Consider the following 26,612-nt stretch of genomic DNA (forward strand, 5'->3'; position numbering starts at 1 on the left):
TTTTTTATTTTATTTAAAGAAGGTTTTTATTTCACAAATTGAAAGAGCAAAAACAGTTATACATAAAACAATTGTGAAAGATTTCAACGTAAGTGAAGAAATACAGAAAGTATATAGCACCAGACATATTAATAACATTTACCACATAAAAAGGAGGTGGGATAAGAGCACTGAGCTGTCTGATAGAATTTGTGTTCATTTCAAACTGATACACCGGAGAGAAAATGCTACCATATTGTGAGTTTTTGCTGTGGAAAATCTAAAGAGAGAGAGTCTGGAATGCACCCCCTCACTCTTTATATGTAGCAGAATTTGGAGGGTTATGAGGTGGTAAAAGCCTCAGGTGCTGACTACAATGGTTAGGGTAGGGAGAGTAGAAACAACGTCCTTGGAGATGTTGTCAGTACCATACAGATGACAAAACACAGACCATCCACAACAAAACCTATCTACCTCCTGGTGCCAGATTTAGGGATGTGGAATCGGTGGCCTTCCAGCTGCCTTTGGACTCCCATTTCCCACCAGCCTGAGCATAGCACGGCCAATGGTCAGGGATGATGGGGGTTGGAGTCCAGCAACATCTGAAGGGCCACAGGCTTCTCCATGCCTGCACTAGAAGAACTTCTCTCAAGGCTTTTTCACAATTGCTTTGCTAAAGGTGCCTGCTAAAGGCCTTTGATTAACAGGTGGCAACAAGCTAACTGTCCTCTCCACCTGCTTGAAGAAGAGCTAAGGAGACAGTCTGGTGCTGCAACAGAGGCAGCAAAGGAGACGGAAGCCTTGAGTTTTGTAGCAGGATGACAAGAGAGGTTCAAAGATATGCTGCTGCTTTGGGGGCACCGGGTGTCTGTGTGGAATGTTGTCTGCTAGGTATTCGCCTGGTCATCTGTGTTCACCTTTGTACATTTGTAATGTTTCCAGTACTCTCTCATCACAAAAAAACCTGATTCCTTAAAAGACTGCCCCTGAAGCCTCTAGTGGGGAGCATGAAACAAGTGACAGAGAAGAGAGAGGTGCCTATTTCCTTGCCCCTGCAGCACTGTGATGTCTTGAAGAGCAATTATCTCTCCCCACGCCCCCAGGTTGGGACAGTGTTTGGTCCCATAGCTTGTGACCACCTCACAGCTGTTGCGAGTGATCTGCAAGGCACCTTTAGTAGTCATCCTCTTCATTCTGTTGCGGCCGCAACACTACACTGTGGTAGGCTTTGATGCAGGAGAAGGCTGTGGGTGGGATCCGGCGGCGGTCAATCAAGTTGTTTTCCAGATGCATCGACACAATGTTCGAGTCCTCTGCCACCCGCGTGTCACAGACAGAGTTCAGGGGGACATGCCTGCCAGGAAGAGAGACTAAGAACCCTCAGCATCATGCAGCCCTTGACAGGGCTTCACATACAGTACCTTCTCTCTGCAGTACAAACAACAACCCTGTGAGGCGCCTGAGCATGATCCCCATATTACAGGTTTGGTCAGGAGAGGTGCTGACTGAGTTCATGGATAATAGGAGAATAAGATTAAAACTTCTTGGCTCACATAAGTCATCTTTAAAATGAGGGTGAGAGTAGCAAGGCTAGGAATCTGATTTCCCGTGTTTTATCCCAGGAGCAAAATACAACCTCAAGATACCAGGTACTGTCTTTAAAATAGTTGCCTGCGGAGCCTGACAATAGCTCTTCTGTTGTGTGCTGGGCTGCCTGTGTGCTTGCTTGCTAATTGGTATATTTATATACATTCAGATTTTACACAAACGCCACCAGTCCCTACAGCACTGTTTCCTCCAAACAGACTGGCTGTAATGCCCTAGGATTTCTCATCGCTTGTGGATGCAAGAAGCACAAAGGAGCAAGGAGCAGAGTAGGCTCTCTTTTGGAGGTGCAGAACCTGTGCCTTTCTCAGTACTGATGGACTCCCACAAGCCCCAGCCAGCAAGGCCAATGGTCAGGAATGATGCAAAATGGAGTCCAATAACTATGCAAAGGGCCACTGTCTCCCCATCCCTGCTTTACCTGATGCGGTTGTGGCTCAGTCTCAGAACCTGCAGCCCCTTTAAGTTCAGGATGCCACGGGGAATGGCTTGGAGCTGGTTGTTGTCCAAGAGCAGCTCAGCAAGGGAGCGGTAGAGCCCTAGGAAGGAGACGGCATGGATGCCATCGTCCCGCAGTGCATTGTGTGACAGATGCAGAAACTCCAGGCCAGGCTTCATGTGGGCAAAGACGTAGCCAGGGATGCGCTCAATGCGGTTGTGGTGCAGAGTCAGCTGCTTCAGGTGCCGGGGTAGAAATGAAGGCACGTGCACCAGGCGGTTGTGAGACAGGTCCAAGGCCTCCAGCTTCCTGAGGAGGAAAAAGACACACACAGCCCTTGGGGATTCCTGAGTTCCCAACACTGGTGTCCTGGATTTCCTCCTGTATAGATGAATTGGTGCCATTCCCTTCCTTGGGGAAAACATTGCACTTGGGGGCATAATGTAGTTTAATATGGACAATAAACTTCCTGTATCTCTGTTTTCTCTGTTGTCCATATGACAGTTACCTCCAGCCAGAACTACAACTTTATTATGAGGCATCTTGTCTTTGCTAGCTAAAGGAGTGGTTAGTATTGAAAAATACACAGGTGTTAGACTTGGAAGGACATGGCAATAAGTCTGGCTGGCATTCATATTTATGGTATGGTAAAGTTAAAATGCATAAAGGTTTCATGAATCATGTTATCAGGAAGAATTTATGTACAGTATGAAATAAATATAAAAATCCGTTAGAAAAAGACATCTTTGTGGCTTTCTCCCATGGAAGCTATATCAGTGAAAAAATGAAATATGAAAAATGAGTAGGCAACATGTAGAGATTCTTAATGGATGGAGATGTTAAAATAAAAAGGTCTGGAGAAGATAAGTATAGTAACAGCTTGATTACAATATCATCAACTTAATGAATTTTTCAAATTAGATAGAGAACTTAAATAAATTTATTTTTTAAAAAATGACAGTCACATCCAAATCACCTTCCCACACTTTCCCCCTCCCTCAATCTGGATTTTCTCATACCCTCTCTTTTTGGAGTATCACTGGTATGAGAAAATGATGCTGAGGTACTCACGGGAGGTTTATCCAGGCATGTGGAGCAATGCGATCTTCCTGCAATTTGTTGTTGCTCAGAACCAGCACAGTGAGGTTCAGGGTTTTGTTGAGGACACTCTCGGTCACCTCCTCAATGCGATTAGAGTCGAGGTGCAGCTCCTGCAAGGGTGGGAAACTGTTGGTTTTAAATCTGTCTTTTAATATGACTCCAGCTTCTCTTTCTCTCTCTCTCTCTCTCTCTCTCTCTCTCTCTCTCTCTCTCACACACACACACACACACACACAACACACAGTTGATTCCAGCATCCCCCCCTCGCCCCCTCCTTGGTTCCAGTTCTGCTCAGTCCCTGTCCAGCTTTGTGTGGCAAACAAATCCAGTACCTATTTCACACAACCCATCCACCTCTCAAACAACAACATACAGAAGAACTCCAGAATGAGACAAGTTAAATGGGGCTGGACTGGAGACAGACAGTTGTTTTTAAAGAGAGATGAAGGTGGTATCACAGAAGCAGAGGGAAATAACCCTGCTGGACCAGCCCTAGTCCAGCATCCTGTTTCACACAATGGCCAACCAGGTGACTCTGGGAAGTCCACAAGGACATGAGGACAACATACACACCCCTCTCATGGTTGCAGTGTTAGAAAGTGAGACTTGAAGGCTAGGAGCTAAATGGCACCTTCAATCTAGGTTATGGGCGCAACAACGGAATGTAAAAGCACACTTTTTTATAACAAGAATACAAAGCTGAAAATGAATGAACTGCAGCTAAAATATTATGTTCATTTTTCACATGGTCTAGTCCTTCCCCTGCCTACCCCCTAATACAGTGGTACCTCGGGTTACATACGCTTCAGATTACATACGCTTCAGGTTACACACTCCGCTAACCCAGAAATAGCGCTTCAGGTTAATAACTTTGCTTCAGGATAAGAACAGAAATTGGGCTCCGGCAGTGCAGTGGCAGCAGGAGGCCCCATTAGCCAAAGGTGTGCTTCAGGTTAAGAACAGTTTCAGGTTAAGTATGGACCTCCGGAACAAATTAAGTACTCAACCTGAGGTACCACTGTATTCTTAAGAGGGTCTCTTCTCCAGTCTTCAGAGAGTAGCTGAAAGTGAGGAGGTGGGAAAAGGTTCTGCTTTCCTTCCACTCTGCAGTTTTAATCTTAGGTGCAGTACTGCGCCCAGTATTTGGCTGATTTGGACAGTGGTGCTGCTGCCCTGAGCAGACAATGCAGACATCACTGGCTCACTTCAGAGCTTCTTTCTCTATCCTGGCCACTACCCAGAGGAGAAGCAGCGCCTGGTGAGAGCTCCGCAGCGCACTCCACTAGCCCGGCTAGCGACCTTCTAGGGTGGAGCAGGCAGGAGAGAACAACAGACAGACCAGTTTGGCCCGGAGGGTTTCTAAAATAAGCACGGCTTAAAACACAAGTGTTAAGGGGGGGGGGCGGGAAGAGTAAGTTTAAGTTGAAGAATGACAATGGGTAGATCAGGCATAGGCAAACTCTGCCCTCCAGATGTTTTGGGACTACAACTCCCATCATCCCTAGCTAGCAGGACCAGTGGTCAGGGATGATGGGAAGTGTAGTCTCAAAACATCTGGAGGGCCGAGTTTGCCTATGCCTGGGGTAGATCACTGCCCATTTTTGATACTGGGTAGTAGTTCACAGCCTATTTGAAGTTGGACATTGCTTGCTGTATGGTATTCCTTTCAAATCTCATACATTACTTTATACCCTTTGACCTACCAGGTTTGGCTCCTGGTTCAGCTGACAGCCCCTGACTAGGGTCTGGTCCTGTTACAAAGAACAACCCCTGCTGTGCTCACCTGCAAGGAGGCAGGCAAACCTGACGGGATGGCTCGAAAGCGGTTCCGATCCAGTCGCAGGTAGATGAGTCTGCTCAGGGGCTTGAAGGTGGTGGGGAGCACGTTCCCGTCATGCAGCTCGTTTGCCTCCAGCTCCAGGGTGAGCAGCTTGAAGAGGCCTGTGCAGAGGAGAGATGAATCCACGAATCTCCTCTGACCACTTGCAGACAACCTGCTTATTGAGCATTCATCCTGATGATGTTTGGCACAAAGATTGTGGGAACGTTATATGGTGGCAGCTATTTATTAAGCATTTGTTCTTATTTCTTTGCAGGAAGGTGATATGATGTTGCATCAAGCATATCCCACACTTTCCAGGGCATTTTCCCATCCTATTGATTGATTGATTGATTGACTGATTGATTTTGATTGATTTTCAAAATATAAAAGAGCAAGTTCCCCCCCCCCCGCAACTACAATAAAGAAACTTCCCTGTTCCTTCCCATCACATTTCCTTGCTGCAGAAAGCCCAGTTTTTTGGGGGAGAGGACAGTTTTGTTGCACAAGACCACTGAAGCCCTTTTAATTGTGCAGTATAAATTTGCTGCTATGCCATTTAATTGTACCTGCAAAAATAACAACAATCTGGATGTGCCACAGTGCTGTGGCAGAATTAATTCTTTGAAGGCTCATGTATGAGATGAGAAGGGGGGCTCCCCAAATGTATTATGAAATGACCATGAGAAATCAGTCCAGTGCTGGAATTATACTGGGACAGGCAGAGCACCCCTTAAGGAAATGCACTAATCTCACTCCCTGAATTCCTCCAGGTTTAACCAAATCATGCCCTCCGTAGCCTTTGAAAAACAGCTGCAAAGGAGGACCTCACAGAATCTAAGAGGGCAACCCCACCTCAACTGAAATACAGGACTGATATGCAGGTCAATATACATTTGAATATGGGTCAGATATTCCCCTCTCTGCCCACCCCCACCCTGCCTCCCATTACCAGCCTTGCTCTTAAGCTCTTTGCCTTTTCACTGACATGGAGGGATTTAGCAAAGAATGGAGAAAGCTTCACCTGCCAAATTTCTGCCTCCCCAGGGTGCTTGGAAAGACACAGGGACAACAACAGTAACAGGAGAGAAATATATTGGCAACAAGCTATCAGAATCCCCCAATTGTTAAGGAACAAAAATTTCAAATTATATCAAATTAATGCATGTAAGCATATTAGTCCAGTTTTTACATTTCCTTTCAGTTTCCACTGCTGGAACACTCTCAGGATGGACAGAGTAGAAACAACGGGCCTCTGTTAGCAGCAGAACGTGCTCCCAGGAGGCCCAGTGTGTATCCCAGCTTCCTGTTTAGCCCCCATTTATCAGCTGCTAACAAACTTCTCAGGAAACAACCCACACACATCCAGCACTGGGCAATTATAGAAACTGAAAGAAGCTAGACCAGTAACAGCAGGCTTCCTGGCTTCCAAACCGATGGAAGATCTTCACACCGATATTGAAAATAGCATAATATGTCTGCATGAACACGGTGCATTGCATTCAGTAGAGCACTGGCTTTGCCAAAGGACAATGCGGGGGCGGGGGGGGGACAACATATCTAGATTTGCCTTTGTAGTAGAGATCCATGAGATTTGTTTATATGGGGGATCTCCTTTTGCTACTGTTGTCTACTTTCAATGTGTCTGGGCAATAGTTTCAGGTCATTTAGACACATGGATGCTGTTAGCAAAATGAGGTCACTTGAAGTCGCCGGGCATCCCATTATGTAATTGTTCTACTGTGCATCTTGATAACATGTGTGTGCACTGTGTATGGCTGCGCCAGACACCGTTATCTGCAATGTAATTTGCCCATAAGGGTTTACAATACAAGCCTATGCATCTCTCCTCAGAAGTTGTTGGCACCTGTCTGTCTTGGGAGACAATGGAGTGTGCCTCCAGGGGGGCAGGGAGCCAAACTGCTGGAGAATCACATTGCCTGAAGTGACCTCCCTGGGGTGCAAGCCTGGTCAGTGTGTCTAGAGCAGTGTTTTTCAACCTTTTTTGGGCAAAGGCACACTTGTTTCATGAAAAAAATCACGAGGCACACCACCATTAGAAAATGTTAAAAAATTTAACTCTGTGCCTATATTGACTATATATAAAGTAATTCTCTTGAATAGGAATCAATTTTTTCCCACGGCACACCAGGCAACATCTCGCGGCACACTAGTGTGCCACGGAACAGTGGTTGAAAAACACTGGTCTAGAGCAGGGGTAGGCAACCTAATGCCCATGGGCTGGATGCAGCACAATCGCCTTCTCAATCCAGCCTGCGGACGGTCTAGGAATCAGTGTATTTTTACATGAGTAGAATGTGTGCTTTTATTTAAACTGCATCTCTGGGTTATTTGTGGGGCATAGGAATTCGTTCATTTTTCCCCCCAAAAAATATAGTCCGGCCCCCCACAAGGTCTGAGGGACGGTGGACTGGCCCATGGCTGAAAAGGCTGTTGACTCCTGGTCTAGAGGTCCTGGGCTGCCCAGATGACAAACCCCTCTCCCTCTTGGCCTCTCCAAAGGAAAGCAAAGAAATGAGTTTGGCACCAGCTGGGCTGCTGGAGTTGCCAGAAACAACATGTACAAAATGGCATCCAACTGTCTTGGAAACTCCACTCCAGATTTGTGTAGGATTTGCTCTTCAGCCTTTTCTTCCCCTGAATATGTTCCACAAGGCAGCAGTGGGGCAAAGGGAAATAAGAATGTGCCCTAGGACTCTGGAGACTAGGATTCAAATTCCTACACAGCCACAGAATTCATGTTGGGCAGTCACTATCATTCAGCATCACCTACTTCGCAGGGTTGTTGTGAGGCTAAAATGGGTGGGGGAGAACTTTGTATGCTGCCTTGGGTTCCCTGGCAGCAAAGTGGCCTATAAATGTAGCAAATCATGAGCAAAGGAACGAATTCTTAACATCTTATTAAGCGGTTGCCATAGCTCTAGTCCTGCCTAAAATGTGGAGATCATAAAACAGAGTGGTTGTAATCGCCACCACAATCTTAAATATTAACAGCGGCTATTCTACAGAAATGCCCACAAGCAACCTTCTCAAGAGACCTTTGGCCAATTAAACTATCTGTGGCCTTTTAAGTTGTGTATATGGGGTATTGTTTTCATTTCTTACTATGGTATGTATTTTTGTGTTTTTATATTGTAAACTACCCTGTGACCTTCAGATTAAGGGCAGTATAGAAATTTAATAAATAATGATATAATTTCCATGTCTCAGTGAAGTTCTCTTTGCTATGGAAAATGTATTTTTTTTCCTAATGACGAAGGGCTTCTGCACACTTCCATTCGTTCCATGCCTAGAAACCATGGAGATCTGAGCAGTTTTCTGCTTGCCCACTCCTTCTCCAGGGAAAACCTGAACTTTAGTGCTAAATCGGAGCAAACTTCAGTCCTAAGAAAATCTGAATTACTGTTTGTTCCGATTGAGTGTTAAAGAGACTTTTCCCTGAGGAAAGTGGCAGAACAGTAGGAAGTATAGATGAGCCCCTAGGTATCTATCCCAGAGTTTCAGAAATCTATAGGAAATGTGACTTAATAGGGTGCTGCCTTGTGTTTACAAAAATTCCGGCACCTAGGAATGAGGGCCTCTGATCATATGCAGAGTACACACACACACATCCAAGGAAGGACTTTTTATAAAGTGACCCCTACCTCGGAAGCTGTGTCTCTGCAGTCCTTCTAAATTATTGTCATTCATCTTTAGCTCTTGTAGTGAACTGGGCAAAGCTGGGACTGCAGTGAGGCGGTTCCCATCCAGATTCAGGCGCTTCAGCTTGGTGAGATTCTGCATGGAAGAAGAAAGGCACTGATGGGGTTGTGATCATGTTCAATAGTCATCAAGAAATAATTCGGGTATTATTGTCTTGCAAATGGGCAAATTATAGAGCAATGGCCCAACACATTCTTTGCATGTACAGTCCTAGTTTCAGAATCTCCTTTAATTGAAGAAGTTAGGAGTAATTGATCTCCAAAGGTGCCTGTAATAATCTATTTCCCCCTCAGTCCCCCCCCCCCGAGTAAATTGACTTCCCTCTTTGCTTCTGAACCTCCCTTCATAGCAAAAGGTATTTCCCGTCTCCACTCACCTTGAAAGCTTCTGGGTGCAGACCTGCAGAATCCAGCTTGTTCTTGCTGAGATCCAGCCATTCTAGATTGGGCAGCCCCAAGAAAATCCCAGCTGGGACATGTGTGATCTCATTCTCTGGGAAGCATAAAAGATGGAAGGTTACAGAGAAGATCAGCTCTGGGCCTTGTAATGGCAACTCTAAAAGCCCAGCTCAGACATCTCATTCTGTTCCTCCAATCTTTTTAAAAAAATCAATTTTATTAAAGGTTTTCAAACTAATCTTCTATAAAATTCCAACTAAACTAAAGAGAATAATAGAAAACAATTTATCAAACAGAACTAAAGAGAAAGAGAAAATGAAACACATTAATAATCCTCATATGATCCTTATAAGACACAAAATTATGCATACAGGTATATCTATATAGCCCGTCAAATCTCCATAACATATTTGTCCATGTTAGTCTATAGTTATTTCCCTGTTAAATCATCCTTATGTTCCATCCTCATAGTCTCGTTCCCTCTTTTCCCTCCTCATAACCATGGTTTGAATGACCTGTGTTCCCACTTCCTGTGCACCAATTCCCTCCTCCAGTCTCTGCTTCCCAGTACCACAAGTTTGCAGGCAAACTATGGTTAGTGCTAACCTCCAAACCACTGTGAGACATTGATGGGCCCCTGTATTTGGGTTCCTGTTGGAGCAAAAGTCATGATATTGATCCCAGCAGCACACAAACCTTTTGGGAATTCCAGATCTAGCTGGCTTCTATCCACCACACAGACATTTGGAAAAGGGGAAGAAAGGGCCCTTCCAAACTGGTGTTTGGCTGCAAGTGCCTTCTGCAACATATCCTCGCACAATTATAGTGGTGGATTTTCCCCTGCTTTATTTTTTGTTCTGTGATGCTTCCCCAATGCTACCACATTATTGCTCTCCAGAGGTGCTACGGTGCAACAAAAGCAAGAGGAAAAACACACCAAAACATTTGTGGTATGAAAAGTTAAAAGGATTTCAGCACTGATTGGAAATTAAATAGTCTGATCACCTGAAAACTTTGCAGGCACAAATAGTATTGAAAGCAGGATCATTAATAATGAGCGTACTGCAGAGTATCGACTGAACAAGGCTGCAATCCTATACACATTTACCTGGGAGTAAGTCCTACTGAGCTCAGTGGAGTTTACTTCTGAGTAGACATGTATAGGTTTGCACAATAAGCCAGTTATTGGGCCCAGAAGAGTGTTTATACTGGGAATGAGGTGAGGAAAGAGAAGCTGGAGAGGCACAGGTTTGTGAAGAAGAAAAATCCCTTTCCTGCCTCAGATATTCACCTGCCAGGTAGAGGGTTCTGAGCACAGTGTCACTCAGCCTGGGCACATGTTTCAGGCGAGCATTGCCACAAGCGATGGCATGTTCAGAAAGCAGGCAGGTCACAGGCAAGGATGGCATTATGGGCTCATCTCTTTCCTTTGGCACGGCAGGTTGCCATTTTGGTGTGCCTCCTGCTCTGAAGACATTTTTATGAGATACGTTTTGCTCTTTCACAGCCTCAGTTTGGGTGACATTTCTGAAGGGGACACCAGGCAGATTCCTTGCTCGTGCCTGTCCACCTTTCCTCTGCAGGATGGCATGTTCTGCCCCTGCCAGTGACCAACTGACATTTCTGCGGGAAGAACTGGAGTCTTTCCTTGGCAATGCCCAACTGGCATTCTGGTGAGAAGGTCTGTGCTCCTTGTTAACCTCTGCCCAACTGGTATTCCTTTGTTGGGAGCCATCCTGCTTCCCTGGCAATGCCTGGCTGGCATTCCTGTGAGAAAATCTGGGTTTTCCCTGTGGCGCTGCCTGGCTGGCATTCTTATGGGTAAGGGTGGGCTCCTTCCTGACCTCAACCCAGCTGGTATTCCTGTTTGGGGTGATGAGCCTTTTCCCTGACAGTGCCTGGCTAGCATTTATGTGAGCAACTCTGAGCCACTTATTCATCTGTGCCTGGCTGGCATTTCTCTGGGAGATGCCCTGCTTTTGCCGTGTCAGTGGCCAACTGGTGTTTGCCGATGGAATGCCATGTTCTTTCTCTGATTGTGCCTTGCTGGCCTTTTTCGGGAGAAGCCTGGGCTCTTTCACTCCCTGGGCCTGAGTGCCATTCCTAGTGAGGCCACTATACTCTTTCCGCATTGGGGTGTGACTGGCATTTCTGAAGAAGGGGCCATGGTCCTTTCTTGATGCTGGCTTGCTGGTGTTCCTGTGGGGAGAGATGTTCTCCTTCTGCAGCAGTACCCGGCTGGCATTGCTTTGGATTATTCTGGGCTCCTTCCCTTCTTTTGCCTTGCCAGTATTTTTGTGGGTAGGACTAGAGAGTGCCTGGCTTTCATTTCCATGCCAAGGGCCTGGCACTTTTCCTATCTGTATCCGAGTACTATTCCTAGATGTGACAGCGTATTCCTTTCTTGCCTTTGCCTTCTGCGGGGTAACAGGTTCCCTCACTGGTGCTTTCTCTACATGGATCAAACCTGTAGAGAGAAGAGATGCGCAGTGAAAGGCAAAACAGACTAAGACATTTTGGCACCTACATGACCCACCTCCGCTCCACCCCCACCTAACAGGGGGCCCAATACCTAATTAACAGTCCTTGGGGCACCATTGACCAGGTAGTTGCCCTGCACAAAGGCAGCATGGCTCACTCTCTCTCTTGCCCAGCTGTTCATTCAAACGGGGAGCCATGGGTTAGATCAGTCTTCCACTCAGCCACATGTTGAACTCCACTATCAGATGCAGGTGCCTTGGGCTTGGAGCCAGGTCTCTCGGAAGAGGCCTTCTGCATGCCACCGCTTTACATTTCCCACAGGGCCCCTTGGCAACACTATGCTGATGGTAGCTAAAAAGGGCACCTTGCAGCTCCCCACGACTGTTCCCAAATAAACACCATTGATAAAGGAAGCATCCCAAAGGAGTGCACTTCTCTGGGGCTCCCGACAGCCTGAGCATCAACCCTACCTGTATTAACTGTACAGTTAACCTCCACGGAGATTAGTGTGGGATGTTACCATCCAAAATGCATGTGTCAAGGGCTGATGTTTGAAAGGGCCGTAGGACCTTGTGATTTCCGTTGGTTCTGTTATTCACAGTCTTGTGAGTCTTAGCAGTCAGAGCAGCAGGTGTCTTGTGTTGTGCTGCTGTCTGCCTTGGAGTCAGTATCGTCAGTCTGTAAATGTCTGTTAGTCTGCAACAGCTTAATCTAGGTGAGATGTTTTAGTGACTAAAAGAAACATCCACCTGTATTGTATATTTAATCTGAAACTGCAAGTACACTAAGTAAAAGTCATATGTTCTTTAAACTTTAAAAGAGAGTATATTGCGTAGTTTTTATAGGAGGGAAAAGAGAACGAAAGAGTCAAACAGCCCAGGGCTGCCTTCTGCATACTCTGCAAATGGGAGCTACAAGTCTAACTCCCACAATTAGAAGTAGTTTGTTAAGGGCACTAGATATAGTAGCTCTGTGAGGAGTGAACTACAGTTCCCAGGACTCTTTGCAGGGTGTGTCTGCTCTAAATGTATGCTGCACACAAAGCCTTACTCAGAAGTAAGGCCCACTGAGTTTCGCAGGACTTACTTCCTAGTAAGCATGCTTGGAATTGCAGCCTAAAACTGGTAGGCAAGCTGAAAAATGAAACTGGTCCAAGCTTATTCACAGGCTGGACTTCATCCCTTTATTCCCACTCTTGTTCATACCTTTCTGAGGGTACATACTGCCTGCCTGGGTCAGGCTGAGGTTTGTCGCAGGGGCAGCGGATTCTGGTTTTGCACCCATGCTGCTGCTGGCAGTCTCTGCTCTCTTTGTGCCCAATACCTTCTTTCCAAATTTGGACAACTTCTTCGGCACACCTCCCTGCCCCAGATTTTGGCCATTCAGGTACTTGGGGAGCGCTGCCTCCTTCCTCCTCAAGACACTGTTCTTCAGGATCGAAGGCTTTTCACCTTTCTGGCGCAAGCCCTTTTCTCCTGCAACACTCTCTACATTGGCTACAGATTTGAGGGTCTCTGCAAATTTGAAAGGGGAAACAAAAACCACGACACCTCGGTTATTTACTTAGGAAAAATGCACATCCTGCCTACCTATGTAATAGTCAGCTTCTAAAATTATGCCTCATCAGAGTGATCAGGAAACAGGACCAAAGTATGCATATTATGCTAATTAAGCAGATAGGATCAGATTTGCCCCCTAAGGCCTGGGATCATTAGGGGCAAGAAGCAGGTCAAGGTGCTACATCTGTGGTGTCCCTGAGGGCATTTCCTTTCCCCTCCCATGTGCATCAGTGGCTGCCAATAAGTCCTACCAGAAAATTCAGTGCGCTTCCCTTGGGTGTACTACAACAGGATGGTAAACCTGACTCTTGGTTCTAATGTGATGAGGGGCGCAGGGCTCACCCAGACTTCCTTTGGCACCCTGTTTCCAGGCACAGGTCCGGGCTTTAAAGTTCCCTGGCCAAGCAGTTTTGTGTTTGTCCCACAGCTTTCCCTGGGAAAGCCCATGTTTTACTGCTGAAATGGAGCGAATGACCATCTGTGGAAAACCTGATTTCCATTTGCGCTGATTCAGTGGTAAAATGCAGGTTTTCCTGAGGAAAACGCCGAGATAAAATACAAAATGCTTGGACATGAAGCTTTAAAGCCTGGACCTGTTCCTAGGAACTCTGCACAAAAGGAAGTCTGTGTGAGAAAAAGATTTTCTCTCTGGGCACTTCCAGGTGGCCGATTGTTTTGGGTGGGATTCACTGGCCAATCACACATTTACAGTTGATTGGGAGGTCTCACACAAACAAACCCACTTCCCCAAAAGACCATAATTTCTTTGATAAGGAATATGGCAGAAAAATGCATGGGTGATGATCAATATGTGGTGATGATCATTAACCTGGATGGCTTCAGAAGAGAATTAGGCTTATTCCTGGAGAATAAATCTGTCCATCAAAACCAGCCACTGGGAGAAGGCTGCTGTATTGCCTTTATGTCTGGCTAGTTGACTTCCTCGGAGGCATCTCACTGTCCACCGTGGGAAACAGGATCATGGATTGGATCGGAATTTAGGGCTAGACAAGATAGAATCGAGGCGACTGGGCTTTAAATGCATAGTGCAGATGTAGACATTCCTTTGATATTCACAGTTTCTTGGTTCTCCAAGTGGTAGGGAGTTCCAAGGACAGCCATGACACAGCTAATTTCCTTATGCAGAAGGTGAATACTTGAGACTGACAGCATTTTTGTGACAATGTGTTAGTTACATGTATACAGTTTGAGCTTGTGGGAACAAGCAAGGGCTCCAAACAGAGTTTGGGCAACCTATTTCTTGAAAGTTCATCCTGGGGTTAGGTTGTGTGCCACTGAGCATTTGTCTTGCATTCATCCTCATCTGCTATTAGTCATTTGTTCAGCCCACACTTTTCAGTGCATTTCTCCACCATGTCTCAAACAGCAAGGCGGCCAGATTAACAGAATACCTCTTTTCCCATCCACCCCAATTTCTGGCTACATTTTAACCACTAAGTTTTTTCCTGGTGCACACACTCTCTCACATTGGTATACAGTGGTACCTCAGGTTAAGAACATAATTTTGTTCTGGAGGTCCGTTCTTAACCTGAAACTGTTCTTAACCTGAAGCATCACTTTAGATAATGAGGCCTCCCGCTGCCGCCGCACTGCCGGAGCACGATTTCTGTTCTCATCCTGAAGCAAAGTTCTTAACCTGAAGCACTATTTCTGGGTTAGCGGAGTCTGTAACCTGAAGCATCTGTAACCTGAAGCATCTGTAACTCGAGGTACCACTGTACACAGACATATACGCAGATAGGACACTGATCTCAACTTCCAGCATGGCTGGTAAGATGTGTCTAGTACTTAGTAGCCAGCAGCTATCACAAACCATAAATGCTAATTTAAGCAAGTATCCTCTAGGAGCCAGTGCCCCTTTTAATAACATTCCCCTCACAATACTTTTATGTCCACTTCCCCCTACACTGCACACCTCAATGCTGTCCTTAAATTCTATTTTGGAAACTTCAGCTGGTGTAGAATTCTGCAACCCAGTTGCTTGCAAGGACATATTACTCCAGTTTTTGCTCATCTGCACTGGCTTCTTGCTCGCTTTGGGGCACAATCAGGACCAGCCTTCCAAATGGATTAGAAAGGTCCATATAATATTAATTTATTCTATACTCTCAGTGGAGCTACTGCAGTCTGGGTCAAGTCGATCCTGGGTGAAGCATAACATGATGAATGCTGTGACTTTGTTTGCTGAGTTCGCTGTGCACATCAACAGAATATTTTCTGCTGATTCTTGGGGCTATCCATCAAAAAATCTGGGTCAGCCCTTGCCAGAGGACACATACACAAGACCACACTTTTTTTTGACTTTGAATGAATGACTGCTGAATCACAACTGCTCTTTCAGGCTGTATTTCTAAGTTGATTTGCTGCTGGAGTCCTTTAGAACTGCTAACTGCCAAAAATTGCCTTTCCATATTAACTGGAAGTGGAATTAAAGCAGAAGTTCTGCATAGCGTGATATTGGTATTAGTTTGTGGGTGCCTTGACTCCCCTAAACTCCTGGGTCTGGTGGGTCTTGGAGTTTGATCAGTGCTTGGAGTCGTAAGATGGGCTGCCAGGCAGTGTGAAAATACAGACCAGCCTGATGATGGCCTCTAAGTATGAGTCCTTAACAGAGAACAAGGAGACGGGGGGGGGGGGGGATAAGCCACCAGCCAGCAAATGGATGGAGCCCAGCCCTGGGCTCTGGGTATTTAGCAGAAGACAATGCCAGAGTTTTTAGGAGCAAGAAGTTTCAGGATTGCAGTTAGGTATGATGTAAGCAGGCGGAAATACAGCTGCAGTTTGCAAGCAGCAACATGCTGAAGGGCTGGGGGAGGTCAGAGCACAGTGTGAGTAGGCACTTTGAATCTGAGGCTGCAGGAATGGGAGATACAGAGCCCTCCTGGAGTATGATGCTGGGAGCCCCTCCATCGGAGGCTCAGACTGTATAGGTGAGTAAATAAACCACATCTCATAAAGACACCACAGTCTCTGCTGTTATAAGCACCTGGAGCCTGAAATCTAACTCCGCTCAGAGATTGGGGTGGCATGTAGCAATATTATACCGTTGTTAAACAATATATACCATAGCTAAAATCTTTCTACAATGTTTGCTGGCAAAAAGTTTTAGTCAAAAAAGGTCCTTGCCCATGTAAAATGAAAATCCTGCCCATGTTATTTCTTTCCGTTGACTGGAGGATTGTTGGTGATTGAATAACCTCAATTAATTGTCCCTGTTGCCGTTTCTCTTCCTGTCTGATAGAGAGGCTTTAATTACTGGTTTTCTTGCTCTTTTACTTTTTTATTTTTTATACTAAACAGTGTTATTTTACTATTTAAAAAAAAAACAAAAACAAAAACCAAGTACTTAAAGACGACCACCACATCCATGATCAGAACACCACACTGGGCAATTAACAGTCTAAACCTATTTACTTTGATGTCCATCTTACAGAGTCTAAAGCATGTGTTGGATTGCAGCCTAGGAGATGTTATTCAGCAGTAACCCTCCAGACGGAATAAACAGGAAGCAATAATATGGGGAGGACCTGCAAACTGGAACTTTAAAGCTGCAGTAGTCCTGAAAAGCTTCAACAGTCTGTGGAGACAACCCCCCAAAACACACACATATACCAAGTCTGCAAATTACAGGAGAATAACACAGAAACCAATGGACTACAATGATTTTGTTGTTGTTGTATTTTTCTGTTCTTTTTTTCATACTTATGTATTTTTGAAACTTTGAATAAATATCATTAAAAAAAATACGATTTGACAACAGCATAATTTCTTCTCTCCATTAAAAGTATGTGAACAAAGGGTGGCAATTTCAGATACCAGTGTGGGAGTAACCATAAATGTTGAGCAGAGGCTAGCTCCATGCATAAATGTATGCTAAAAAAATGTGGGGAAATGTGCGTCCTTTTACCCCAGGAAAAACAACTGACGGCTTAAGGAACATATTTGTCCCCAGATGTTTGTTATCTGGGCCCTAGATTACATTTTGGTTTGCCTGGGGCTCATTAGCATAGCCATAGCCAAGAGGCTCACATGTAGTTTTGCCAAATGGCTCCAGTTGCTGCCATACGCCACTTGCTAAGGGGCTTATTCTCACATGGTAGCGCAATTTACACACATTCAAATTTATGGTCCACAACATCATTTATAGCATATGCAATACTACAAATGGCACTGCCACCAACCCCTACCTCTCCAGCGTGTGCAGCTTGTGGGAACGTTTCCTTTTGGTTTTGCATCCTCCAGTTCTGGCAGCGGGGTAAGATTCTAGCTGAGCCTGCCTGCAAAATCCCAGCTGCATGTGGGACAACTCTTATTCGTAAATGTGGGCTGACACACTGCAGGACGGACGGGGCTAGACAAACAAGGCACAAAGTATTGAAGCTGAGCTTCCCTTCTTCACAGTTGCCTTTTTTCTGCAAGTGTCCACAGGGGTGAGAGGCTGTATCAGTTTGGTACATTTCACTATTTTGTGGTAGTCTGCCCGGCGGCCCGCTTCATGTCCCCACTGCTTCACTTTTCAGCCACACCCCTTTGGAAGCCCCTCCCTGATGCAGTTCCACCATCCACATGGCCTCCCCCTGACTCACCTTCCGCCACACCCTGCCCCAAGATCAGCTCGCTTGCTGCCTGCTGCTTTCGTCGCTTCCCGGGATGGGCTGGCCCATCTAGGGCAGGAGAGGATGAGGAACTCAAGCCCTTGCTTGGGCTTTCAGGTTTTTTCCGGGCAGCCCAGCCAAGGGGAGCCCACAGAGCCAAGGCAAAGAGAGCAGGGAGAAGGAGCTTCATGCTTCCTCTGCCTTCCAGACTGCAAGCCTGCAGAGCTCCAGGCTGGTTTCACCACTCGGTGCATATTCCTGTACAGGGAGAGGTTTATATTCTTCATCCCCACAACTCTGACGATGGGGAGGAAGAGGGAGGGAGGGAGGGAGGGGGAAAGCAGGGCTTTGACTGGAGCAAATGGAGGGAAAGCTCTGGCAGTAGCAAGGGGGCTCTGGCAGTTAATGTCCCTTGGGGGAGCCGGCTCACCTAAGACAGGGGAGTTTGTCTCTTAGCACCTGGCCAGGCTCCGAGGTCTCACTCCAATGAATGGCACTTCTGTGCATGCACACAACCAGCTACTGTGCAGAAACCGTGAGCGGCTCTTGTTAGAGAAGGCGATTTGACGCCTCCAGGGCCTTGCTGGCCCATCCCAGCACACTGCCAGGTCTGTGACTACAGAAACCAGCATCCGCCTGGTGGAGGGGCCTGGGGTTTTGCTGGCTGGGGATGCAGCAGAGGGCCCTACAGGGGTCCAACATGGTCTCAGGGATTTGGGCAGGTTGTGAAGCTTCCCTTGAATGAGCCCTTTGTTTGGGGGCACCAAAACACTCAGAATGGCCACTGCATCTCTCAAAGCCATGGCTTCCAAGCTGCCTTTTCTGGGGTATCTCGGAGGTTCCTCCTCTGAAGCTTACCAGTCTTACCTCAGTTACAAACTGACAAGCTTAGCACAGCCTACTCAGGTCACCACTACTTTCCCTGCAATACCTAGTCCCGAGGGATGGGTGGGTCTTTAAAATATTTTGCAACCGCTGATCTTCAGAAGATTCCAGGGTGGTGTACAGAAATGTTAATAAAACTGTTCACACAACAAAGGAATACAATCTTATTTATTTTAAAAAATGTAACAACAACAGCAGCAATTACTATATAATTTGGGGAAAGTTTGTCCAGTATTGTTGCCAAACTCAGCACAAAGGTTCCTAAGGTGGGGGGGGGGGGCAGAGCCTTGTGTGGATTCCAGGGGCCATTTTGAGTCAAGATGGTGGACAAAAGCATCACTTTGGTGCAACATTGCCTGTTTTTTTGCATAGGTTTGGCCACATCTTGAGATACCATTTCCAAATTTGGCATGTGGGTTCCTAAGGAGGGGGCAGCAGTCACTGTCAATGTTTGGATGCTGGGCAGTTGTCCTTTCTTTCTCCACACTGAATAGCTGCCAATCTGCTTTCATGAAGATTAATGCTTTCCAAAGTGTATGTGTATATGTGTATGTATGTATGTATGTATGTATGCATGTATGCGGGACGTGGGTAGTGCTGTGGGTTAAACCACAGAGCCTAGGACTTGCCAATCAGAAGGTCGGTGGTTCGAATCCCCACGATGGGGTGAGCTCCCGTTGCTCGGTCCCAGCTTCTACCAACATAGCTGTAAAAAAGCACGTCAAAGTGCAAGTAGATAAATAGGTACCACTCCGATGGGAAGGTAAACGACGTTTCTGTGTGCTGCTCTGGTTCGCCAGAAGCAGCTTAGTCATGCTGGCCACGTGACCCGGAAGCTGTACGCCGGCTCCCTCGGTCAATAAAGCAAGATGAGCACCGCAACCCCAGAGTCGGACATGACTGGATCTAATGGTCAGGGCTCCCTTTACCTTTACCTATATAGCATATATAATTAGTTTAACGTCTTCTAAAAAAAAACCAAAAAAACCCCACCACACTTCACCATGCAAAAGCAGCTTGAACATAAGTGGGTGCATGATGCAAGAGGCAGTCCCATTACGTGGAAACCTCCACTTTCATCATCCCATGTGAAAGACGTGTGTGCCACCTGCATTTCCAGCTTCTCACCAGGGGGTCCCAGGCAGAGAAGGCAAAGTACTGGGTTACTGCCTATTCTCCTGTCTCGTCCCAGTTGGTGTGTTGGTCAGTGCAGGCATGATTCATCCGTAGGGGCAGATTCTCCAGACAGGCTAAATGTTGTGTTTGTCTTCTTTGCGACCAGTATTATTTGCTTCCTTCTGCCTCAGTCCACCCATGACTTCCTCATCCTTCATAAATGTGTTCTGTTAGTTTTGCCATTATTGGTTTGAAGTGGCATGTGCCTCCACACAGGGTTGATTTGGGGTGAAACAAGGAGAATATTGTCCATGGTTTACAAATGTCACATTCTTTTATTTATAGCCTGAAGTGGTACTACCCATAAAAAGCTATACCTGAAGCTGGGGGAGAGAGTTTTTCCTCGCGTCTAAACTAGACATGATGGGGTTTCTCCAGGAATACTTTGGGACATCAAATTATTTTGAAATCATCTTTTTCAATATTATCCTGACCTGTTGGTAAAGATCTTTTCTCCACTGCAAAATATTTGACTGCCGACTCCACCCAGCTGCCATTTTAGTGGAAATAATTTTAGGAGGTCATTTTTGCTCAGTCCTACTGCTCTTTTTCAGACCGAGACACCTTACCCCTGGCTGCATGTGAGTGTGTGAAATGCAGATGAGTCATGTCTACCAGCTATTACCTAGACTTCTTAGCTCCCATAGAGTCATGTCACCAGAACACCAGCTCTTCACAGTTTCCATCAAAATTGGAGACTCAGGTCAGATATATCCCTGGCCCTCAGGACAATCCATACTGAGAACCCTTTTCACAGAAATCTGTTGGGAAACTCATAAAAATATCCTACTTTGATATCAATATGTTTTGCCTCACAGGGCAAGTTGCAGCTTTGGTGTAATATCAATCAGAAAACTGCTCTATGGAGGAAAGGGTTAAACCCTCTACACACACACACACACACACACACACAGAGTCACAGTCACAGTCTGAATTTAAGGGCTGCAATTGACCATATTAAGGAATCTCTTGCATCACATCCAGTTGGCCCTTGAAATTGATCATCTTTCTCCAACTCTGGTTGCCATTTTTTTAAAAAAATATTACAGATGTTTCAATCCTATGAGTCACCATAGCACTGAAGGAGCCGTGCCTTTCTCAGATCTTTGGGAGATGGTGACAGGTCTGGCAACAGCTCCATGTGTGCACTGGTGTGTAACAGCTAATCATTATCCGCCACTAGTGACCAGGATTAGGATGGTGCTGGAGTTAGGGTGATGCGGATTACTGCTTGCTCATTTCGGCTGAAATTGCTTCATAGGCACAGCCATTAAAAGTATGAAGTTGCAATATGGAAATGCATTAAATGTTCATTTAAAAAGACATCTTCCAGATCTGCCCCTCTACTTAAAGAGAATATTGAAATATGCCTGCAGCGAGTGTGTGTGCTGTAGAATCCAGCCTTCAGAAGACAAAGATCGAAAAAGTCAAAATCATAATTATGCACGTGCTACAATTCCACAGGAATGCAGAAAAATGCACAGAAATCATATTCCCAATAATTTTAGATTTCTTGTTTGAAAAAGCATCTTTCTAGTCTTGATATGCAGTTATCTGCTAAAGCCTTTGAAACAGGAGAGTGGCTGAAAAAGCCTGTATGCACATCACCAGCTTAAAACACATGTACTGTAAGTCATTATTTCTCTCAATTTGGATTGAAGCTGGTTTTGGGGGAAATGCAATCAAAACACAGTATTTCATAAGAAATGGCAAGATAAATATGAATAGTGGCTAACATCATGTGTACAGCAGTGGGAGTCCACTGGATGCAAACTGGAGAGGACATTTGGCCTAATATTCCCAGTAGTGGGGCTTCCGTGCCCCTTCAGTCCCTGCTCCACCCCCTAACTAGGGAAACAACCCTGAATAAATTAGACAAGTTAATATGAATTACAAATACATGCCCAATTTATATATTTAATACAGGAATTCAACTTTTCTTGGCAAAAAATTTGAATGATCTAGTAGCAGAATTCTTCATTCGTTTATTTATTGCATGTTTACTCAGAAATGGTTCTGCTATGTCGTGGAGTTTACACATATTAACTGTGCATAGCATTGCTGCCCTAGTGTTACACTTGTTTTATTTTTCTAATAAATTACTACACCAATCAAAGCTTGGCTTTGTTTTTAAAACTTCTCATTTGTTCTGAGCCAGTCTCATGATTTCAGTGCCAACACTTATTAAGTGTTATTAATAAGCCTGCAATTCAGGGCTATTAACCAGCACTTTTCCTAACAAACATGTTATTAAGTACTTGACAATTCGTGAATGTACTGTAATTCCCTCCTATAGTGAACTGACATTGTTGAAATGAAATGGGGACACCTGGACATAGATATGTCTACATAGAAAATGACATTTTATGAACAGCAAAGGTCAGAACAAAGGCTAATTTCAAAAAGCTTAAGGAACTACTCAGTGAAATCCCATAGTCAGAAATACTCAGAGGGAAGAGGGTCCAAGATGGATCAGAGTTTATTAAAGGTGGAATCCTGAAGTCACAAAAGCAGACAATTCTAAGAAGAAAGAAAAGTGAGAGGCAGCTAAAGAAACCCGTATGTCTGCTTAAGGAGCTTAGAAATGAGATGAGATTTAAAAAGGGCACGTATCAGAAAGGGAAGAAAGGGAAAATATATACAAGTAACCAACATTTGCAGAGAGAAGGTCAGATGAGCCAAAGTTCAGAATGAACTCAGGCTTGCAAGAGAGGTTAAATATAATTTTAAGAGGTTTCTTTGGCTATGCTTGAAGCAAGAGAACAAGCAAGTTAACAGGTCCTTTGCGTGGAGAAGATGGAGATATGCTATTGGGTGACAGAAAGACGGTGGAACTGCTCAACACCTACTCAGTTTTCACCCAAAAGGAAAGCAGTGGCCAACCTGGTGAAAACTGGGTGAAGAATGCAAGGAGGGAGCTGCAGCCCAAGACAGAAAAAGAGGCGGGAAGGCATTTAGTAGACAGTCCTACATCTCTCTCTTTGGCGATCCCTCGTAGCAGAGTAAGATTGTCTTCCATAAACACGGTTTGAACAATGAGTCTGTAGGTGACTGTGGAGGCCAATTCTGGATCCACACGTCCTTCCACTGTGGGGATATTGGTTTCCGGGCGGGAGTTAGTTGACCACAGTATGGATTTGCCAAGTGTGCCTTCCTCTTGGCGTGTTTCTCCCTTGCGTCCTGAGTTCGAGTGTCTTCAAAGCCTATGACACCTTTGGTAAAGGCTGTTCTCCAACTGGAGCCCTTGCAGGCCAGTGTTTCCCAGCTGTCAGTGTTTTATACTACATTTTTTTAGATTCCTACATCGCAGGGGTTGGACAACATAAGCCTGAGGGTTGCATCCAACTCTACAGTTCTATGATTCTGTTATTCTGTTGCCTGTGTGACAGAAACCTGTGAGTTCACAGATGCTGCATACCCACCATATATTTAAAGACATGACCTTCTTTAAATAATCAATTAACCAATAAAAGGTAAAGGTAAAGGTACCCCTGCCCGTACGGGCCAGTCTTGACAGACTCTGGGGTTGTGCGCCCATCTCACTTAAGAGGCCAGGGGCCAGCGCTGTCTGGAGACACTTCCGGGTCACGTGGCCAGTGTGACAAAGCTGCATCTGGCGAGCCAGCGCAGCACACAGAAACGCCGTTTACCTTCCCGCCAGTAAGCGGTCCCTATTTATCTACTTGCACCTGGGGGTGCTTTCGAACTGCTAGGTTGACAGGCTCTGGGACTAAGCAACGGGAGCGCACCCCGCCGCAGGGATTCAAACCGCGATCGGCAAGCCCTAGGCGCTGAGGCTTTTACCCACAGCGCCACCTGCGTCCCAATTAACCAATAGAGAGCTACAATTCTCAGCACCCTAAGCAAAGTAGTTTCCAGGATTCTTGGGTGAAGTCATGTGCTGCAAATGTGCATTGTATACGTCACCAGGATGTTGATAGCCTAAAGCATACCCTCCAACATGCCCAGAGGAAAACTGGAGCACACATATTTTGGGGCAGTGATATTGTGGGAGCCAGGTGACTCGTTGCTGCATCACACTGTTGACTCACGTTGAGCTTGTGGTCTACTAAGACCCCTTGATCCTTTTAATGTGTACTACTGTATATGCAGGTGGCGCTGTGGGTTAAACCACAGAGCCTATGGATTGCCGATCAGAAGGTCAGCGGTTCGAATCCCCACGATGGGGTGAGCTCCCGTTGCTTGGTCCCTGCTCCTGCCAACCTAGCAGTTTGAAAGCACGTCAAAGTGCAAGTAGATAAATAGGTACCACTTTGGCGAGAAGGTGTTTCTGTGTGCTGTGTGCCACTCTGGTGTTTCCGTGTGCTGCTCTGGTTCGCCAGAAGCGGCTTATTCATGCTGGCCACATGATCCGGAAGCTGTACGCCGGCTCCCTCGGCCAATAAAGCGAGATGAGCGCCGCAACCCCAGAGTCGGCCACGACTGGACCTAATGGTCAGGAGTCCCTTTACCTTTCTTTACTGTCAAGCCAGGTGTCCCCCATCTTATATTTGTTTATCTGGTTCTTCCCACCTAAGTGTAGAACCTTACATTTGTCCCTATTGAAATTTTTTGTTAGTATGGGCCCAATTCTCCAATCTTTTAAGGTCATTTTGAATCCTGATTCCGTCTTCTGCCGCATTGGCTACCCCTCCCAGTTGGGGGCCATCTGCAAATTTGAGGAGCATCCCATCATGCCTTAATCCATGTCATTTCTAAAGATGTTGAAGAACAATGGGCCCAGGACAGAAACCTGTGGCACCCCACTTGTCACTTATTTCCAGGATGACAGTGAACTATTAGCGAACACTCTTTGTGTTCAGTCAGTCAACCAGCTACAAATCCACCCAACAGTTACCTTGTCCAGCCCACATTTTACCAGCTTCTCCACAAGAATATCATGGGGAACTTTGTCAAAGCCTTTGTCAAGATACACTATGTCCACAGCATTCCCCTGATCCACCAAGCTGGTAACGAGAAAGAGAAACCCATCCTGGGGCTTAGTAATCTCAGCATCTTTTTCCAGGTACTCTCCACAAGTTTGGAGTGCGAATGACTGAACTGGGGAACCTCCTATATTTGTGAAGTTGTCTGTGCATTTTAGAACCTTAATATGAGTAAGATATTTAGGGCTGGGGAAAGGTGTCACTATTCCTTTTCCTGTACCTTAAATATGACCCAAAGTCTGAGGGGCCAGTTATAGCCATAAAACAGAAGCATGCCACTTAGTGACTTAGGGATATGCTGCAAAATTTTATTGCAAGTCCCCCTTATAGGAACAATTTATCTGCCCACCTGTACAGCTGTCTGCCCAGATTTCCTCTCCAAGGCTCATCCCTGCCTAGTGAACACATGGCTTCAGTCAGCAGCTCCTGGTCCTCTTACATGTGGTGATGCAGCCTTGGGAGCAAGAAGATGGGAAGACCGATAAATAGAGAGGTAAAGTTTATTACCATTCTTTATTCCAGAAGGGCTGCTGATGTGTTTCCCTCCCCTTTCCTGTTTTCATTCAACCTGGCCTCATTCTACTGATAGAAACCATCTTTCCCTCAGCCCAAGCGGCTGGTTCCCATTATGACACTACCCCTCCCTGACCCCCTGAGAAGGCTGCTTATAAAAAACAAAACATTTTATGTAATTTTGTCCAAATAAATTCATGGCACACAAGACACCACCCCAGGCTCAGCATGGGACATTCTGAACTTCTAGCTTGGACGACTTCCCAAGCTTGGCTTGTGAGATAAGACATCAGTCAGAAGAAGAAGAAGAATGGGCTATCTCCTCCACCAAGGATAGAACAGGCCAAGGAACTAGTTTACTGAATCCTGGAAAAATGGGGGGGGGCGCAATTTTTGATACAATGCACTCCTCTCCCCTCTACATCTCTCTGCCAGGCTGCTCTCCCTTGGACAGTAAAAATATTTGGTCTGCCAGCAGCACTGCAGAAGCTAGGCTCAACATGGCATGTAACAGCCAGTAACATCCATCCACTAACATCCATTATTAAGAATATATCTGTGCATAAATCTATATGTATGCTACTCTGTTTTTCCTGTGCATTTGAGTCCATAGCTCCATACCAGTCAATGATAATAGAAGGTGGCAACTGATCTACCCACCCAAAACTCTGGAAAAAATCCTCTGGAGTGCTTCAGAGCCCATTTGTCCACATCAAATTGGATTATCCACATATTGGGTAAACCCAAATTTGTATGGGAAAGGAATCAAATTTGGTGTTGTTTGAGGGTAGCATCAAGTGGATTATGTGAATTTAATGGAAATGCAAACAGCTGCTAACACACAGTGAAGTCCAGTGTGAACGAGCTCTTAGTGAGGCTAGAATTGTACTTTAAATTGCACTTGTGGAGAGAGAACTGCATTGCCTCCCAACTGGATCCCAGGCATAACTGAAAAGTGCTGGTTTTAATATTTAAAGCCCTGAACGTTTGGGGTTTGATACGCCTTTTCCCATCCAAGTGCACTGATGTTCTCAGGTGGGGCCTTCACCACGTGCCTGACTTGAATTGTTGGATTTTAGGTTGGCTGGCAAAGTGGCCGAGCCTTTTCTAGGGTGACGTCTGCCCCATGAAATTCCCCGGTGACGTGTGATGGGCCTGTTTGGTTATGGTTCCCAGGAAATGAGTGAATATTGCTTTAGCTAAGAAAGCATGTGGGATTTAAACCCCCGTCCACTTCAGACCATATTGTGACTGCAGTGGGAAAGTCTGTAGCTGCTACGGTTTTGTTATACTTCTGCTTTCCTGTTTTTAATAAGTGAAATGTTATTGATGTAACTGTATATCTTCTGAGTTTTTATGTTGTAGGCCATCC

General features: G+C 45.6%; 1 protein-coding gene across 3 annotated transcripts; it reads right to left on the reverse strand.

The window, feature by feature from the left end:
• LOC310834668 (uncharacterized protein) lies at positions 1-25,181 on the reverse strand. 3 transcript variants are annotated; one of them, XM_083718670.1, is made up of 10 exons: positions 25,077-25,166; positions 17,712-17,978; positions 12,751-13,059; positions 10,356-11,531; positions 9,043-9,158; positions 8,609-8,741; positions 4,908-5,065; positions 3,095-3,234; positions 2,006-2,332; positions 7-1,333 (listed from the first exon to the last, which is right to left on the reverse strand). In XM_083718670.1, the coding sequence occupies exons 2-10, from the start codon at positions 17,908-17,910 to the stop codon at positions 1,153-1,155; spliced, it is 2,739 nt and encodes a 912-aa protein (XP_083574796.1). In that variant the 5' UTR covers positions 17,911-17,978; positions 25,077-25,166; the 3' UTR covers positions 7-1,152. The 3 variants fall into 3 exon arrangements, with proteins under 3 accessions (XP_083574797.1, XP_083574796.1, XP_083574795.1); XM_083718671.1 differs by lacking the exon at positions 17,712-17,978 and having other exon boundaries at positions 1-1,333; positions 25,077-25,181; XM_083718669.1 differs by lacking the exon at positions 25,077-25,166 and having other exon boundaries at positions 17,712-18,029.
• Between the last annotated feature and the right edge of the window lie 1,431 nt (positions 25,182-26,612).

This window comes from Podarcis gaigeae (assembly GCF_964106915.1).
Source record: "Podarcis gaigeae genome assembly, chromosome: 17".
In the NCBI taxonomy this organism is placed as follows: domain Eukaryota; kingdom Metazoa; phylum Chordata; class Lepidosauria; order Squamata; family Lacertidae; genus Podarcis; species Podarcis gaigeae.